The sequence below is a fragment of the Malus sylvestris genome, chromosome 11, assembly GCF_916048215.2.
Source record: "Malus sylvestris chromosome 11, drMalSylv7.2, whole genome shotgun sequence".
NCBI lineage: Eukaryota > Viridiplantae > Streptophyta > Magnoliopsida > Rosales > Rosaceae > Malus > Malus sylvestris.
The window spans coordinates 11,079,137-11,096,859 of record NC_062270.1 but is presented as its reverse complement, the minus strand read 5'-3'; the positions used below and the strand labels follow the sequence as shown (position 1 = coordinate 11,096,859).

The 17,723-nt window shown below is 43.7% G+C and overlaps 1 protein-coding gene across 1 annotated transcript; it reads right to left on the bottom strand.

Moving 5' to 3' along the window:
- Window positions 1-14,272: 14,272 nt before the first annotated feature.
- LOC126591631 (uncharacterized) lies at window positions 14,273-17,723 on the bottom strand. Its single transcript, XM_050257408.1, has 6 exons — window positions 17,071-17,723; window positions 16,444-16,641; window positions 16,092-16,331; window positions 15,747-15,964; window positions 15,218-15,472; window positions 14,273-14,796 (listed from the first exon to the last, which is right to left on the bottom strand). The coding sequence occupies exons 1-6, from the start codon at window positions 17,510-17,512 to the stop codon at window positions 14,518-14,520; spliced, it is 1,632 nt and encodes a 543-aa protein (XP_050113365.1). The 5' UTR covers window positions 17,513-17,723; the 3' UTR covers window positions 14,273-14,517.

Genomic DNA, 17,723 nt, shown 5'->3' with positions numbered 1-17,723 from the left:
TATTATGATTTTATGAAATATGAAAGGAATAAGTATATTATTTAGCTAATTGATTAGCTAAATAATGAAATGGGAAATATATGAATAAATTAGGTTTTAAGTTGATACCTATTTTGGGCACTTTTGACTTGGTTGAAAAAATGATTCTCTACTGCTCGCGTGTAGGAAACCCGGTATGCCTCGAGGGTATTTTTGTCCTCTTTTGTCCAAAAGTCCACGTGTCGCCTAGTGAATATTTTTGGCTCCACAAATGCCCCCACACCTGTTGGGCTGCTCGCAAAAAAAGGCAGCAGGTGTAGAGATCTTCTTGCTTTAGGAAACTTAAGACTGCTTCCTATTTTGATGTTGATTCTCTCTTTAATAGGAAATTAGATCATTCTAGGAAAGGGAAATAAATTTCTCTCAAAGCCTATTTAAGTCCACCTTAAGTGGGTTATTAAATCAACTTTGGAGAGCGATTTATTCTACCCTACAAGAGAGAGATAGCTTAGAGGATATTTGTTCCCCCTCCTCTAGCAATCTTCTACATCTTGTCCGTGCAAAGGACCGTCTTTCGTTGCTTTCTTCGTTTTCTTCGTGCCGCACCAATGTAAGAAAAATTTAATTTTTCTTGCCTTATTCTTGGATAGTGCTATTGCGGGGTAGCCGTCGGGGTGGTGCGGCACGTCGGCTGGCAGGGGCCAGGAGCTGGCTCGGCATGAGCTGAGGAGATGTCGTGGCAGGGACCACTGCTTGGGCAGCTTGGCTTGGCTTGAGCCACGGGCAGCTTGTGCAGCTGGGGTCGAGGATTGTGGCGCTAGGGCACAGTGTTAGGCGAGCTGCATGGCTCATGTCCTTTGGGCTCTTGGACCTGACTCGGGCCAGGCTGGCGATTGAGAGAAATAAGGAGATTGCGGGTCTCATGGGCTGCTGGAATGTTGGGCATGCAGGCCTTCTGCCTGCTGAAATGCTGGGTTGAGCTCCCCTGCTGAGTACCATGAATGTCGTTGGCTGCTTAGTCTTCTTTGCTGAAAGAAATGTGGGCTGCTCCAGAAAGATGAGGTAAAGAGGATCAAGGCGGATGCATTGGCTCGTCTGATCGCTGTCGTGGAGCTTACTATGAATGAAGATGGAAAGAAGAGATCTTCCCCGCCTGCTCATGAGATGCCTAGTTAAGAAACTTCTTCTGCTGCTCATGAGGGTCCGCTTGCTACCGAGAGGTATGTGATTGACATGACTTCTTCTAATGGGAAGAAAAATAAGGCTGCTAGATCTGAGCATGTGGCGTATTCCATGTTGAGAATGGCTAGTACAATTGTGGATAAGATTGCTCAGCGTAAAGGTTTTATCATGCCCCCAGTGCCGAAGTCTGTACCAGGACGTTCTTTGGGAGCCAAGTCCGGTTCACCTTTGTAGAGACTTGCTATTATGAAAAGTGGTAAGGTGGACTCTGCTGCTAAAGTGGCGCCAAAGCCTGCTCCCTTTGCTGCTGAGATTGATTCGCCTCAGATTCAAGATCTTAAGCTTGCAATTTCTGAGCTTCGTTTCGCTACTTATGCTAAGAAGAGAGTGGATGAACAACTGAAGGGTGAGAAGGATGGGCTTGAGGTTTTAAGACCTTCTCTATTTCTCCGGAAGACTTGCTTGTTTTTACTTTTAAGGCTTCCATTGGTGAAGTAGTTGGAGAAGTTAGTGCCCAACTGGGGCAGCCAGGGGTGAACCGTCGGATGATGCCGCTGCTAAGAACGTTACGGCTGTTGAAGGTGTGGCGACCGAGTAGTCGTGGGATGTCCAAGCTGCTGTAGTGTAGTATTTTAGGTAGCCTTTAGGATTTTCTTTGTTTTTCCTTGTAGCTTTTGTTTTGCTTGAACTCCTTCGGCCTTTGCTAGTTGTTTATAAACATGTTTTCCTTCGTTTTTCTTCATCTTCACTTCTTTTGTTCATGCCCTAACCTTTAGACTTGATAGACCAGTGGTAGGCATGCTACTTTTTTATAAGCAGACAAACTCGCGTAGCCTATGCAGCCGTAGGTGTTGGTGTAGAACTTTGCAAAGTTGTTAGCCATAGGGTTGGCAGCCGGATGCCTTACTTACAGAAGCAGACAAGTCCGCGTAACCACTAGGCTGTTAACCTTGACTTTCTTCAATTCCGTAGATTGCGTAGCAAGTATCACAACACTTTAGGACTTGGTGTAGGTTGTTCCGCGCTTGGCAGAGGTGAAGCTTATCGACTACGTAGCATGTCGGCAGTGGATAAAACTTCGTATATGCGCGCTAGCTTGTTTAACCTTTCACAAGAATGTGCGGTTGTATAAGTCTAGTGCGGCTTCACTGCTCGAAGGGCAAGCCGTAGGCAGTCTTTCGGAATCCGTAGGCTACCTTAGTGCACTCGGTAGCAGCTTTAGGATTCCAGGGCAGCCGTCCATCGGATGTACTGCGTAATGTGCCCTCTCCGTCTCTAGGGCCCGGTTCCCTACGGATTAGGCCAAGAGACCCAAAATCCTTCAATTAGCTAAGCCTTGAAAAAGACCATTGCGGCTACTTCTAGGAATCCCGGCACAAGCCATCGTGCATCTAGTTATACTAGGGTAGCCAGGCTCATCCACGTTTGGATATTCGGAGTGTAAAGTTTATCCTCCCGTCTTGGAGAGCTGACCCATATGGGTGTCGGAGAATTGGTTTACCCTCTCGCACTGGAGAGCATGGTTGGTCCCTCGGGGGGCGCAATTCCTGCTATGAGTCCCTAAGAAGGGCGCAGTCTTCTTTTGAAGTGCAGGAGTGATTAGTTGTTGTAAGCATGCAGCCAAGCCAAGTTGTGATTACTTCTAAATTCCTCATTGAAAAACGAGTGAAACGAACGAGAACTTTAGCTGTAAGGTAGGAACTGCATAACAACTGGATAGTCCTCAGCTTGTGAGGTGGTGCCCGTCGAGCTTGTTGAGTCTTCGGGTTTTGATGTAGCGGGAGGTCACACATGGTACTTCTTCAGATTGTAGGCCATCCATTTCTTTTCAATCTTTTTACCGCTTCATGGTGGTGAGGGTGTAATTACTCTTGCCCCCTACTATGCTGATCTTGTACGGACCTTCCCAGATGGGATCCATCTTTTTGGAGCCTTCTCTGCCGGCAGTGATGAAGGCTTTTCTGCGTCGTCGACATGCAAATGCCAGAAGTCTCCATCGGGTGGATTAGGCGCAGCTAGAGTGTGCTCGGCTACTTCTGAGGCATCGTTAGGCCGCTCTGTTGCGTCACCTAGGCTCGGCGTGAAGACGTAGTAGGGAGCTGTGGAGATGGGGCCATGTCATACGCAACAGGAGATGCTCAACTGCCGGTATTGGGCCACTTTAGAGTTGAATCATTGAGCAAGGGTCGGCTAGGGCCGTGTGATGCGCAGCAAGAAATGGTACTCAACTGCCGGTACATGTTGCTCCTACGTAGAATCTTTTAGGGTGACGAGGACAAAACTTGCTTTCGAGTGTGTCCTTCCAGTGTTGCATTCGTCAGAAAACTTTACATCCGCCAGGGTCTACGCCTTTATCGTCGCGCGTCTAGATTGGGCAGAATAGTACGTCATGAGGATGACTGCATGCGTTTGAAAGTAAAACTTGTGCTTCTGGGTTGCAACAACTATTGCCAAAGTTAACTTTTGAATTTTTAATAGCATCGAGGAGAGCTTTTGAATTGTAGAATACAGGTAGTCGGGCCCCCATCTCTTCTCGCATGATGGTAAAGCTTATTGCTACTTTAGATATCGTCAAACATGTGAATAAGTCCTCCGCTGCTTCTATGGAGGTGATGTCGGGTACTTCTTCAAGTCCTTGAATGTGCATTGGCGAGCCTCATCCCAAAGTGCATGCTTCTCTGCTAAAGCAAAAGAGTCTGCCAGAGTTAGATCTTCTTTCATGATCAATTTTCCGAATAGTGGGTGGTCTGCTGGAAGTCCTTTTTGGAAGGCTGCTCTAGCTATCGAGTCGTTGCATCCGACTATTTTTGCCTTCTCTACTTTGAACCTCCTCACATAGTCGCGAAGCGACTCCTTTGGGTTCTTCTTGACGTCGAACAAATGGTCAGACTTCTTTTTTATCGAGCGATAGGATGAATATTCTTTGGTGAAAACCAAAGAAAGTTCGTAGAAATTCCGGATGGATTGTGGCGGCAGGGTGTAGAACCAATCTTGCGCCTCGCCTTGTAGAGTGGTGGCGAATATCTTGCACATAAGCTCATCGTTGTTTCGATAAAGGATCATTGCACTTCGGTAGCGCTTTAAGTGTCTCTCCGGGTCTTCATCCCCTTTGAAAGATGTGAAATGTGGCATGCTGAACTCTCGTGGAGGCTCTGCCTGCTCGATCTCGTCCGTGAAGGGTGACCTGCTTATGTTGGTCATGTTCCGTCGTAGTGCCTCGTCGGTGACCTCGTTGCGTTGGAAATCATGCAATCACTTGGTCAAGAGTCTCTCTACTTCTTCCTGAATTTGCCTTTGTTGGGGTAGCGGAGCTCTCGGCTGCCCCCAGTCATGACTTGCTGGTCTAGGCTGCTCTTCCATATGTTTGGCTCGTCTATGCCGCGAATGCAGTGCATGTAGTGCGTTCCTAGTAGGCGAGCGAGTTCTTCGCAGGCTGCTGGTTGAACTTGAGCTGGATTGAGTGACTGCTTCTCTCCGTCCGTCGTGCTGCCTACTCTGATGTGAGGTGGAGGACGCTCCTTGTGGGCTTAGCTGCGAATAGACACTTTGCCCGGAAGGTTGCTCATGTTGACTATCGGAGTATGACCCCAACCGTGAATGTATGCTCATCCGTGGGCCTAGTCGAGAGTGCATGCTCCCTCGCGCTCTAAGACGGGAATGTACACTGCCCAAACGTTCGGCTCGTGGCTGGTCGAGTGGCTGCTTACCGGGACGCTGCTGGAAATGTTCGTCTGCCCTTGTCCTACTTCGGGATACCTCGTACGGGGCACGTTGGATCCCGATACGTTGCAAAAGTTGATTCACCAAGGTTTTCTGTTGTGCAAGGGCGCTCGTCAACTCTATGACTTGTCGAGACAAGTGTTGTTCGCCATTTGGATTGGAAGAGCTTGGAAGGAATGCGCCTCCTTGGGCAGTGGAAAGGTGGTAGACTCCGGGCGCGAGATTTGAGTTGGGAAATGTCAAATCCATGAAAAAATGTGGTGAGAATGCCCCCGGCTCGATGGTAGGTCCGGATGGTTGAGATAGTCTTGGGCCGACTTGGGCTGCTTGGAAAGCCACAGGAGTAGGCTGGGCCGTGAAAGTGGGCTACTCGAAAGAAGCAGGCTGGACCACGGGAGTGGGTTGCTCGTCGGGAGCAGGCTGGGTCACGAGAGTAGGCTGCTTGGCAGGAGCAGGCTGGGCCACCGGAGTGGGCTGCTCGACGAAAGCAGGCTGGGCCACGGGAGTGGGTTGCTCGTCGGGAGCAGGCTGGGTCACGAGAGCAGGCTGCTTGGCAGGAGGAGGCTGGGCCACAGGAGTGGGTTGCTTGACGGGAGCAGGCTGGATCACGGGAACAGGCTGCTCAATGCGCGGTGCATGTGAATGCGAGGCTTAGGCTTGGGTCCACGTAAACTTGGATGGCACGGCTTGGATCGTGGTCTTGGTACCGTGAGCCTTGGATGGCACGGCTCGGGCCGTGGTGAAGGCTCCATGGACCTCGCCACGAGTGGCTACCGAAGTAGCCACCGCGGTGGTTCCCATGGTGGCCGTGGTGAAGGCACCATGGACCTCGCCGCGGGTGGCTACCGAGGTAGCCACCACGGTGGTTCCCATGGTGGAAGCTCGTGATGATGATGCCGCTCCCCTTATTGTCGCATTTAGCCTCACGGATCTCCGCAATCCCATTTCTTGAACATTAGAATTTTCACTTGTGGAATTTTCTAAATTTCTAGCCATTATATTTTGCTTATACGTTTTATCAAAGAACCTTTGCAAGTAAAAAATTCTAATAATAAGAACGTATGAAAAATATTCAAATGGACTAGAAAATAAAGAAAAAACCTTTTTGTGCGAGAGTCTTCTACGAGTATGGATTTCAACTCTCAATGAAAGCACCAATTTGTGGATGCAAATTTTCTCCTCTTCGATCTTGGACGATTTTGCACCTACAAAACAACTAGCACCTTAGGTTAAGGCCAAGAGCCTCACGCGCCCACGATAAATGGGGGGGGCTTTGGCCGAAGAACCTCCGATGCCAAAGTTAGAATTTTAGAGAGAAATAGTGTTTAGAGTATTTGTGATTTTTTGTGAGAGAGTTGGAATTAGCTTTTTGGTGAGAATGGGAGTATATTTATAGGGATAGGAGGTGGCTAGGGTTTTTAGGTTTAATTAGCCAATTTATTTGGCTATTAAACATAAAATGAATGTTTTGGTGGTTTTTTGTATAATTGGCTAATAAAAAGGAAGAAATGGTGGGAAAAGGTAGAAAAAAGGTAATGGATTAGGTTTTTCAATGGGATAGCCGGCCCTCTTGTGTTTTTAGGTTTGAGTGGATGTTTCAAATTGACAATTAAGGGATTGATTAGGTAATTAATCCCTTAATTAGTCAATTATTATGATTTTATGAAATATGAAAGGAATAAGTATATTATTTAGCTAATTGATTAGCTAAATAATGAAATGGGAAATATATGAATAAATTAGGTTTTAAGTTGATACCTATTTTGGGCACTTTTGACTTGGTTGAAAAAATGATTCTCTACTGCTCGCGTGTAGGAAACCCGGTATGCCTCGAGGGTATTTTTGTCCTCTTTTGTCCAAAAGTCCACGTGTCGCCTAGTGAATATTTTTGGCTCCACAGCGAGCATCTTCATATTAAATTCCTCCCGAATTTAGCAAAAACAATATGTCGAGAGGCTAAAAGAACTCTCAAGAGTTTGAGAGTCAAATAAGTCCAACAAATCTCGAATACAAGGTAACTGAAATTAATGTATAATATCTCACTACAACATTAGCTTCAGCAATTTTTCAATCACCAACGGTAAAGATTCGTTTAGTAGAGTATTTGATGAGTGATTGAAGAATTACTGATCACAACTACATTTCAATATCCGAGCAATTCCTTTAGACAGTTTCTTTGTTTCAAGATTAGTACAAAGTGTAGTATGGTAGACACGGACCCACGATTGACTAGAACACCTTTCAGAACAAAGAGGTGAATATGGAATCCCCATCAGAATAAACGCTGGTCTAAACGCCCAAGAATTATGATAATTTCAAGAATGAGGAATTTTACTAAATGGTCTAAAATATAGTCCATCTGAGCCCAAGGAAAGTGGATTAACTTGTCGCGTCGATCGATGGTCACTGAAACATCATCATAACTTCACATGTACAAGATACCTCGTATTGGAAGCTTATGGTGATATTTCCCATCCTTATACAGATACAAGGAGTGATTATAATCATTCGAACAATTCTTGATAATTCATAAATAATGTCAAATCAATACTAGTGAACTCCAGCTGAAATGGAATAGGAATGAGAGTCTCAAATTTAAGAAAGTATGCATTTGTAGTAAAACTCACAAAACCTTGCTATGGTAAAACCTAAGGCATGAGGATAACCCATAGACTAAGGAGAAAAGTGAGAAGTATGCATAATGTCTAAAACAAACGTCAAACAGGACGAAAGTAGTGAACTCAACGGAGTATGATCATCCCAAGATGGGTGCCTCATTAAAACCTCGTTAGGTAGCAAAAACCTAGTGGGAAAAATGTTCCCAATTGTAGGAAAAAAGAGTACATTAAGATAATGTGAGTATGCTTCTAGATACTTCCCATGAGTTAGACATAACTTCTAAATAAGAAAACTACAAGCGATTCAACTCAGATAATTTACGCATACCGATTCCTTGGACGAGCTTCTGAAAAGTAAACTTGGGCAATGACTTGGTGAAGAGATCGGTCAAGTTGTCCTGGGAATGGATTTGCTTAACTTCAATGTTCTGATGAGGTAGCAGAAAATGTCTTTAACACCATTCCAGTGCCTACGTGTAGGCGCATTGTTGTATCTTACCAAAATATTAACAGTGAAGGAGATGTCGGGTCTAATGTATTGAGCCAAGTGCAATAAAGCCCCAATTGCACTTAGGTAAGGAACTTCGGGTTCCAAAATCTCTTCCTCATCCTCCTTAGGATGGAAGGGATCTCGTTTAGCATCTAGAGTTCGAATGACCATAGGTGTACTCGAAGGCTTCGCTTTATCCTCATTAAAACAATGCAACACCTTTTGGGTGTAGTTCGATTGATGTACTAGGATTCCATCCGAACAATGCTCGATCTCCAGGCCAAGATAGTATCAAGTTTTCCCAAAATCCTTCATCTCAAATTATGATTTCAAGTGTGCAGCAATTTCCTTAAGCTCTGCGGGAGTCCCGATGAGGTTCATGTCATCGACATAAATTGCAACGATTGCAAATCCGGAATGTGACTTCTTTATGAACACGTATGGGCATTATTCGTTGTTCACATAACCCATGACTTGTCAAATATTCACTTATACGGTTATACCACATCCGCCCAGATTGTTTCAATCCGTAGAGTGACATCCTCAACCTAATTGAGAGAGTGTTCCGTGGTCTAGAACTATTTGAACCAGTCAATAGAAGTCATTTTAGAACTTTCATGTACATTTCTGTATCTAGATCCTTATAGAGAGAGATACGAGATTACCACGTCCATAAGCTGTATATTCAGTTTTTTCAGAAACTAGCAAACTGATAAGGTAGCAAAACGTTATAACGTCCATTACGAGAGAATACGTCTCCTCGTAATCAATCCCAAGGCGCTTAGAGAAGCCTTGCATTACGAGGCGTGCTTTGTATTGCACTATTTCATTATTCTCATTACGTTTCCTCACGAAAACCCACTTGTAGCCAACAGGCTTCACGCGTGGTGATGTAGGAACGATAAGTCCAAACACTTTACGTTTCGCGAGCAAATTGAGTTAGACCTGGATTGCTTGTTTCCAATTTAACCAATCAGTTTTACGTCGACATTCATCGACGGAACATGGTTCAATGTCATCACTAAGCATGATGTCAGTAGCTATTGAGTACGCAAATGCATCATCGATGATCATCTCATTCCTATTCCAAACCTCATCCAATACTGCGTAGTGGACCAAAATCTCACAATTCTCAAGAGGCTAGCATGTTTCATCTGAAACATCACCATAATCTAGAATAAACTCATGCATTGGAACAGATGAGTGAGTGATGGTCGGATTCAAACTAGGGTCACTAGTTAGTCTCATTTTCCTATTTCGAGGTTATGAATCCTTTAAACCAAGAGGTCTGCCACACTTCAAGGTCGGAGTAGATGATTGGCTAGCCACCAATGTACCTTGCCGCATGGAATATGCGGCCTCCCTACCTTCGGGGATGGTCCAGCCATCCCAGGCGGGTTGTTGATGTACCCGAGGTACATCTATCATTGCAAGTACGTTTGCAGCAGGTATTTATGATCTTGTCACCTTTGCTAGATCATTAAAAGCATTTGGCATGCTTTGAGCAATACTCTGAAGATCTATAATTCAGAGTACCTCAGTTTCAGACTAGGCAGTGCTGGGATCTAAATGAGACATAGTGGAAGCATACCACGACAATTCGCGGCGTTCTGCAGGAACGTTAGCATGCTTATCTCCCTTTAACGACGGGAAGACTGTCTCATCAAAGTGACAATCCATAAAACATGCGGTAAAGAGATCTCCTGTCAAGGGTTCTAAGTAACGAACAATTGATGGTGAATCATAACAGACATAGATTCCCATTTTTCTCTGATGACCCATTTTAGTACGTAGTGGTGGCGCTATTGACACATAATTGGTGCACCCAAACACTCGTAAATGCGAGACGCCAGGCTCATATCCAGTGACCAACTGTAACGGTGAATGTGGTTGGGTAGTGGTGGGCCTCAGGTGGACCAACATAGCTGCGTGCAATATTGCATAACCCCAGGTAGATACCAACAATTTGGTTCTCATAACCAAAGTCCGAGATATCAATTGAAGGCACTTTATGAAAGCTTATGTCATGCTATTTTGGGTCCCTACTGACATGCAGTAATTGTCAAAAGTCTGTGACGTAAACTTTCCAGCGTTATCCAGTCAAATCGACTTAATCGGCTAATCAGGGTGGTAAGCCCTTAGCTTAATGATTTGAGCTAGTAGTTTAGCAAACACGGTGTTGCATATGGACAACAGGCAAACATGTGACCATAGTGTCGATACATTAACCAACACCATAAAGTATCTAAATGGTTCGCATGTTGGTTGCGTAGATCCACAAATGTCCCCTTGAATCCTCTGAAGAAATTTAGGGGGGATCGTGAATAATCTTTGTATGTGAAGGTTGAGTATTCAACTTCCCTAAAGAACAAAATTTGTATGGCGGAACTCCAACATAGAGATGTAACTTATGCCCCGTGTGAAAAGTTAAGGATATGGCGCATCATGTCACATCCAGGATGTCCCAAACGGTCATGTCAAAGCAACAAAGTGTCCTAGAACTTAGGCATAGGGTCGGCCACACTATGGGCTTCTATGCCGCGAATGGTTGTGATGTACAACCCACTCGGCTAACGTTTCAACTTCTCATGAATACACTTCTGGCCATATTCGTTCGAAGTGATACAAAGAAATTCAGAACCATTATCTTCAGTGGTTTCAATATGATATTGATTATCTCAAATAACTTTAAAACTCAGCAACGTTCTTCCAGAACATGGAGAATAGAGTGCCTCCTTAATGGTTAAGATAGTACCATTGGACAACATGATACGTGTTTTTCCGTATCCTTCAATCAGGTTGGATGGGCCTGAAAGAGTTGTCAAATGAGCTTTATTGGGTATTAAGTTAGTAAAATAGTGTCATTCACGCAATATGGTGTGCGTGGTTGCACTATCTACCAGACAACTAACTTCCCCACTAGACATACCTAGAAATAAATTGATTTAATTGGTCACATGCATACATATAAGTCCATTCATTCAATTAAGCAATTCGAGAAAATAATATCCATTCAAATAACAATCCATAATTCAAAACAAACCAAAACCAAACAAATTATTCCAAATACTTAGACAAATTATTCAAAATTAAATCATAAACCTAGAAAAATAGGGGGTAAGGGCCTGCCACTCCTAGTGGGTTCGGCCACTAGGGGTAAACACCCTAAAACATGTCTAATTTATTCATCCATATGAGTTGATGCCTCCTGAAAATTCAATATCTACATTGATATAGTAGCATCTTCCGGATGATCCACATGTGCAAAGTTAGACTCATGATGGGAATGATACTTGGTAATAGCCTTAGGGGAAGCTTGGCATACGTGTGACCAATGATCCCTTGATCCACATCGGTAGCACATGTCTAGTTCAGGAGAAGCAGGCTAAACCTTGGGCCCGTGATGGGGCTTGGTGCCTATTGCCACAGCCACGATGATTCTTTTGTCGTTTATGGCTACTAGAATTAGTCACATAAGCTTCAAACGTGGTGTTTGAGCTAATGGGTTGAGCTTGATGATTCTTCATCAAAAGATGGTTCTGTTTTTCAGCGAGAAGTAAAACAGAGATCAAATCCAAAAACTTGGTGAATTTATGTGCCCTGTATTGTTACTGCAGGACAATATTGGTGGCATAGAAGGTCGAATAGGTTTTCTCCAAGAGATTTGATTTGGTTGGTTCCACTTTGCAAAATTTCAGCAGTGAACAGATTTTACAAACTTCAGAGTTGTATTCATTCATGGACTTAACGTCATGGAAGCGAAGATGTTGCCAATCGTGTCTTGCTTCAAGCAAGTATATGTCTTTCTGGCGATCGAAACAAGCGGCCAGAGCAAGCCAAAAGGTGCGTGGGTCCTCCTCAGTGAGGTACTCGATCTGCAGTGCATCATGGATGTGTCTTCGAATGAAGATCATTTCATTAGCCTTCTGAGCTTTGTCAACAAGTTTGTCGGGGACGGGTGCCTCGATAGTGGCTCTAATACCCTTTTGTAGTTAGATGGAGTTTCACATCTTGAACCCACTTTAAATAGTTTCTTCCAGAGACTTCTAAAGCAGAGAAATTGAGCTTGTTTAAGTTCGACATGTCCCTAAAACAAAGGGAAAAAACGTGATTAGTCATATGGTAAGCCATAGACATATATCGTAGAACATACAGGTTCTATAGACATGTATTGGTTTAATTTATGCATGAAAACTACAGGTTTCATGTGGTATGTTTTGAATGAAAACTTCAAGTTTCAAAGGCACTAAATTTGAAACTACAAGTTCAACTTAGTTTTATGAACGATTAGTTCATAATGAGAGGTTCTTGCCATAAACACATAATGCAATATATTAATTAAAATATAATGGGTTTGAGGTTCTTCGAGAACTCAAGTGTGAGAGCTTCGTTACTACGAAAGTATGTCAACGGTTCAAAGTATAAAAATAAATTATTGAATCGTTAATGTCCAAAAGTTATCTTTAGGTCAATAATTTTGGATTCATTATCAGATTAATGGACTGCAGGTCACTTTTAATTAATTCAATAAATGGGGCCATACGAGGTCGATTATAGAAGCAAAATAATACTAAAATAATATCATTGGGTCGAAAATACCATAGCCCAAAATTGGGCTAGGTGTCGTGAGCAAAAGAGCTCGGAAGTGGGTTGCAGGCCACGGGTCCAGAGGGTAAGCCCAGCTGTAAAGGCTGGTGTGTTAAGCCGATGGTGGTGGCACGGGTTCAGGCCCAACAGACGCTAGCTTGTAGGCTAGCTCATGGGAAGCCCAGCTAAAGCTGGAGCCTTTATCTTTAGGTTGGGGAAAAGACCCAGCCAACTGGGCTGGTTGGATGGCTGCAGGCTGGGGCAACAAAAGGCCCAGCAAGCATAAAAGCTTGCTGGTAGTTAGGCCAAGATAGTTTGGTGGCGCGTAGGCTTCAGGCCCTGTCAAGATTGACCCCAGGCCGAGGCCTGATTGCTGTGATGGTCAGCTGGGCTTCAGGCCAGCGACCTTGCCGACGGTGGTGCACAGTGGTGGTGCGGTGGGTGTGTCGCACCATGTCCAATTTTCCTTTCTTTTTTTTTCTACATGGGTAGGGTTTTACAAACCCTAGATTTGCTTCTAATTTATGAATATACTATTACTTATAACACTCTTATAGATGGGCTTTACAAGATGGGGAGTACCCAAGATGCACATAACTTGTTCTCTCAAATGCAAGCTTGTGGTCAACTTCCAAACATTCAAACTTATTCTATTTTATTGCATGGCCTTTGTAAAAAGAAACAATTTCCCAAGTCAGTTGAATTGTTGGAAGAGATGGAGGGAAACAAGTTGGATTTTGATATTGTAACTTGCACTATTCTTATTTAAGGTTTGTGCAGAGCTGAAAAAGTTGAATATGCATGGGATCTCTTTCGTCGTTTATCGTTAAAAGGAATTCAGCCTAATTTCAAGACATATACTATAATGATTCGTGGATTATGTAAAGGGGGGCTAACAAGGGAAGCGGAAAACTTGCTAAGGGAAATGGAAGAGAAAGGTTGTTCTTCATATGGTTGCATGTACAACACAATTATCCGAGGGCTTATCAATAACAACGAGACTTCAACGGCTGTGAGGCTTATTGAAGAAATGGTGGAGAGGGGTTTTTCTGCAGATGCATCAACTACGGAGTTGGTCATTAATTTATTGTCCAAGGATAAAGTGAATCCCACTTTGTTGGCATGATGAAATTGCCGATTCCAGTTCAGGTAGCCATTCATTCATGCATCGCCTAGTGACTTATGATATGTGTTATTAATTGAATATATCAAGTGGTAGAGCAACTTTTATGTTACTCTTTTAAGATGATGAAATCTGTTGGAGAAGAAGACTAGAAGTGTAATCCGAGTAGGTTCAATAAGATCTTCAACAACCATTTTCCGAAACAAAGCGACAGCCTCCTAGGGCTGATTCATGCTCGAGTACGCATCAGTAATAGCAGTACACGACACAACTGTAGGCTCCGGCATCCGATCAAACAGAGACCGAGCCAATTTAAGCTCCCCCCATTTGCCAAACCATGTATCATGACATTCCAAGTGACAGAATTCCCCTGCGGGATTTCGTCGAACACATTGAAAGCCGCCAACGAGGCATAAGCAGCATACATATTAATCAGGAAATAACGATAGGATTCGTGCATTACCCGAGCGGTTAGGGTTAGCTCAAGAAGTGAGAGCGGGCGGGAGAAATGATGGAAGAAGAACACAATCAATCATTTGGAGGCACTGAATGAACGAAAATTTGAGCACCCGATTGAAATTCAGAACGATATGATTTCTTTGTATATTTTTGTTCTTGACCAACAGTTCCTCCCAAAGACATACTCCGCCGGAAACCCCCTAATAACATCCCAAAACTCTGAGCAAGAGAATTAACACGATGCTTTTAACTTTTCTTTCTTTTCTCTCTATCCTTTCTGTTTTATTTTTTCCGCTCTACGAGTAACGTAGTAACCCTATGATATATACATTGTACCTCTCTGAAGTAAACTAGAGCAATCATGCCTCGGCTAGTGCCGGAACAGAATCACCAAGCTTTACCTCTTCTTCCTGCTCTTCAGTATCACCTTCAAGAGGTGTTTCATCCACTTCTGCTGTGAAGTTCAGCGGCCCTTGTGGTGTTCCAAAGAGTGTAGTGAATATCTGTCTATGGCATTCATCACAAAAGTAGATGTAGGTGAAATGGCCCTCGTATGGAAGCTTATGTACCGCAGCTCCTGGTAAAATCCGGTGAACGAAATCAGTCATCGATGGTGGGGCAACCTTATCGTCCATCCCCTGTCAAACATTGGAGGAGAATGGTCTGGATTAATACAAAATTTGACAGAAAATTAATACTCCGATGAAAAATACTAAACGCTCTGTATAGTTTGAATGAAGCCATTGTATGGCAAGAGATTCGTTGTGGTTACAAGGAAACAACTATCACCAGAAATGTGTCTACAAGTATGTTAAGCCATACATTACTTTCTGAATCTTCCCTCGTCTAACATAGGACAAGTAGTAATTCAAACCTTTCTTATGTTAGCATGAGGAAGAGCAACTCAATTAGAACAATCCTGTCAAATGACTGATCTCATTGTTATCGACAAGTCTACTCAACATAGTACCTCGTCTTCTATCAGAAGATTTCAAGTATCTCAGCAGTAAAAGTATCGATGGCTCAAACAAACATGTAAACAACGGAGATGCTTCTGACCTGCCATATGTGTATTGGGCCAAGGAAGCCACTGTATTCTTCCTGAGCTGAGCTGAGCATGGACTTAATCCAATTGAGCACGCCTTTCCCTTGTTCTTTCTTCTGCAATTTGAGGTCTGCAAGGCTGAAACCCCAATTTGACACTTGCAAAACAGCTTCCTCCACGAAGGGTTTCGAGATTCTCTGCCTAATTGATTCTTCCACATCCCTTTGCCAGAATTCTTCGTAGATTGGGTCCTCCATCAGAGCTTTATCCTGGAGAACAAAATGAAAACTCATACAGGTAAAACAATAGTCATTGTGGTAATCATTTAACACAAACAAATGGGAGCCAAATGACATGGAAACCGTGACAAGTGAGGGATCAACCATGAAACACTTTCTGCATTGTTAGAAGAGAAGACCTCCAAGACCGGATCAGTCTCCAGCTTATACGAGGAACATATGCATTTGTTGTAATAATCGAAATTTAGTTGTAAGATTTGTAAATATTTCAATCTGTAAACAAAATGTTGATAATGATCCTCACCCTCTTTCCCATTGACAATGACAGCCATTTATCGATTTGTCCGTGCTTTCCAGACAAGAAGCTTCTGTGATAGAAAAAAGAAAGAAATCTAGGAAACCTCCTTGCCAAAAAGTACCAAAATTTTCTGCTTCGCGTCCATTTCCCCCAGGTCCTGCGTCTCTCTTCCCTGTTCATGATTGAATCGTACGGATTCACCATTGGAGCAAACATGGCTGCACCTGCAAGTTAAAGGTCACTACGGATTATCAAAACACCGATAGCTTAAAATTTGTGCCCATAATTTTGCAAACCTTTGCAATACTTGGAAAGCTTGCGAGGAACACCATATAGAAGTGACATTGATACCTGCAAGTCTATCAGGAATGTATCTTAGTGCTGCCCAAGCATGCATGCTTCCGCTCGAGTATCCCACAACCCAAAACTTGTCGTTGACACCAACAGCATCGGCTAGGAGCAACATATCCATTGCTGAAAATTCAAGGTTTCTGTCGGGATGAGGATCACTCTCTCCGAACCCAGGAAGATCATACGTCAACAAGCGAACGCCAAACTCTTCTAACAGGGAAACCTTTAGTCCAGGAATTCCTAAGTTTCAGAAGAATGCCACAAAAATAAGCAGATGCATTCATGCGACAAAGAACATGGACGATAAAGCAGATGCAGTATGTTTTTGTTTTCAACATCCAAAACGTACAACCTGCAAGCCGAGATGATAGGAAAGAATGCGGAGCAATGATTGAAAATCTAGCTCTGTCAGCTGGAACACCTTGCTCCTTGTATGCCATGAATCTACCATCTGGAAGCATTACGCGGGCAGCGCTCGGTGGATGAATGTGTATCTTCTTAATCTCTGGCGCAGGACTAGAAGGAGTAGTTTCGGTATTCACATACAACACTGGAAATTGGAAAATGACACCAAATATGTTCTATGAAAATTTTCTCGGAAAATTTCCAGGATTTCCAGAATATTCAGTTTGTTGTCGAGAAAGGAAATAGGTCATGCAGTAAATTAGAGCATTGCAAAATGAAATTTCAAGTCCTGTTTTCCTTCATTTTCTCAGCAACCAAACACAAGATAACATTTCAACAAAAACTCAAGAGTCAGAAAATTTTCCGGTTCATGTCTTAAAAAAAATATAAACTAAATAAAAATTCAAAACTCATAACAAGCATAACTTATCCAACAAAAGAATCTATTAGTCCTGAATTTTCTCAGCAACCAAAAAGCGGATAAACGACAGCAAAAAAAAAAAAAAAAAAAAAAAACTCGTTCTCTCTCCGCTCACATTTTCTCAGCAACCAAACACAACACACACTCACGCACCTGCAAAAGCAAGAAGCGAGACCAACACGATCACTGACCAAGCGTGAATCGGGTCCTTATCCTCCGGCAGATACTCGTTCACGAACTGCAATTTCCCGCGAAGCCGCGTCACTCTCTTCCCCAAGTACGACTCCCTCACCGTCCCCAAGCTCCTCCGCAACACCGAGTCCCGATTCCCTAGGCTCTGCCGCACTATATCCCTGCACCCTTTCCCGAACTCCACCGCCATCTCCGCCGCCGCTTTCGAGAACTCCCGCACCAGTCCCCCCAGCGTCTCCGGCGGAACCGGCTCGCTCGCATTAGGGCCCATAGCCACGCCACCCGGAACGGCACCATACACTGCCCTTCCCGTGCTACTTCCACCCACGTTTACAAGATCATTGGGTCGCCACGGCCTGGGTCGGCCCGCGTAGAATTCGGGTTCAGTGTCCGGCTCCGACATTGAATCACAGGGCAACTGCGGCCAACGAAGAAATGGAAGAAAAAATGGAGAGTTGAAAATTGAGAGACTAGTTTTTGAAGAAAAAATTTAAGAAAAAAAAGGGAAATGTGGGTAGAAATTGAGGGTGGAAAGGTTGAAAACGAAAGGGTGAGAAAAAGTGGAGTGAGAAAAAGAAAGCCGGTGGCCTTTTTGGTTTCTTGCAGTTGCAGAC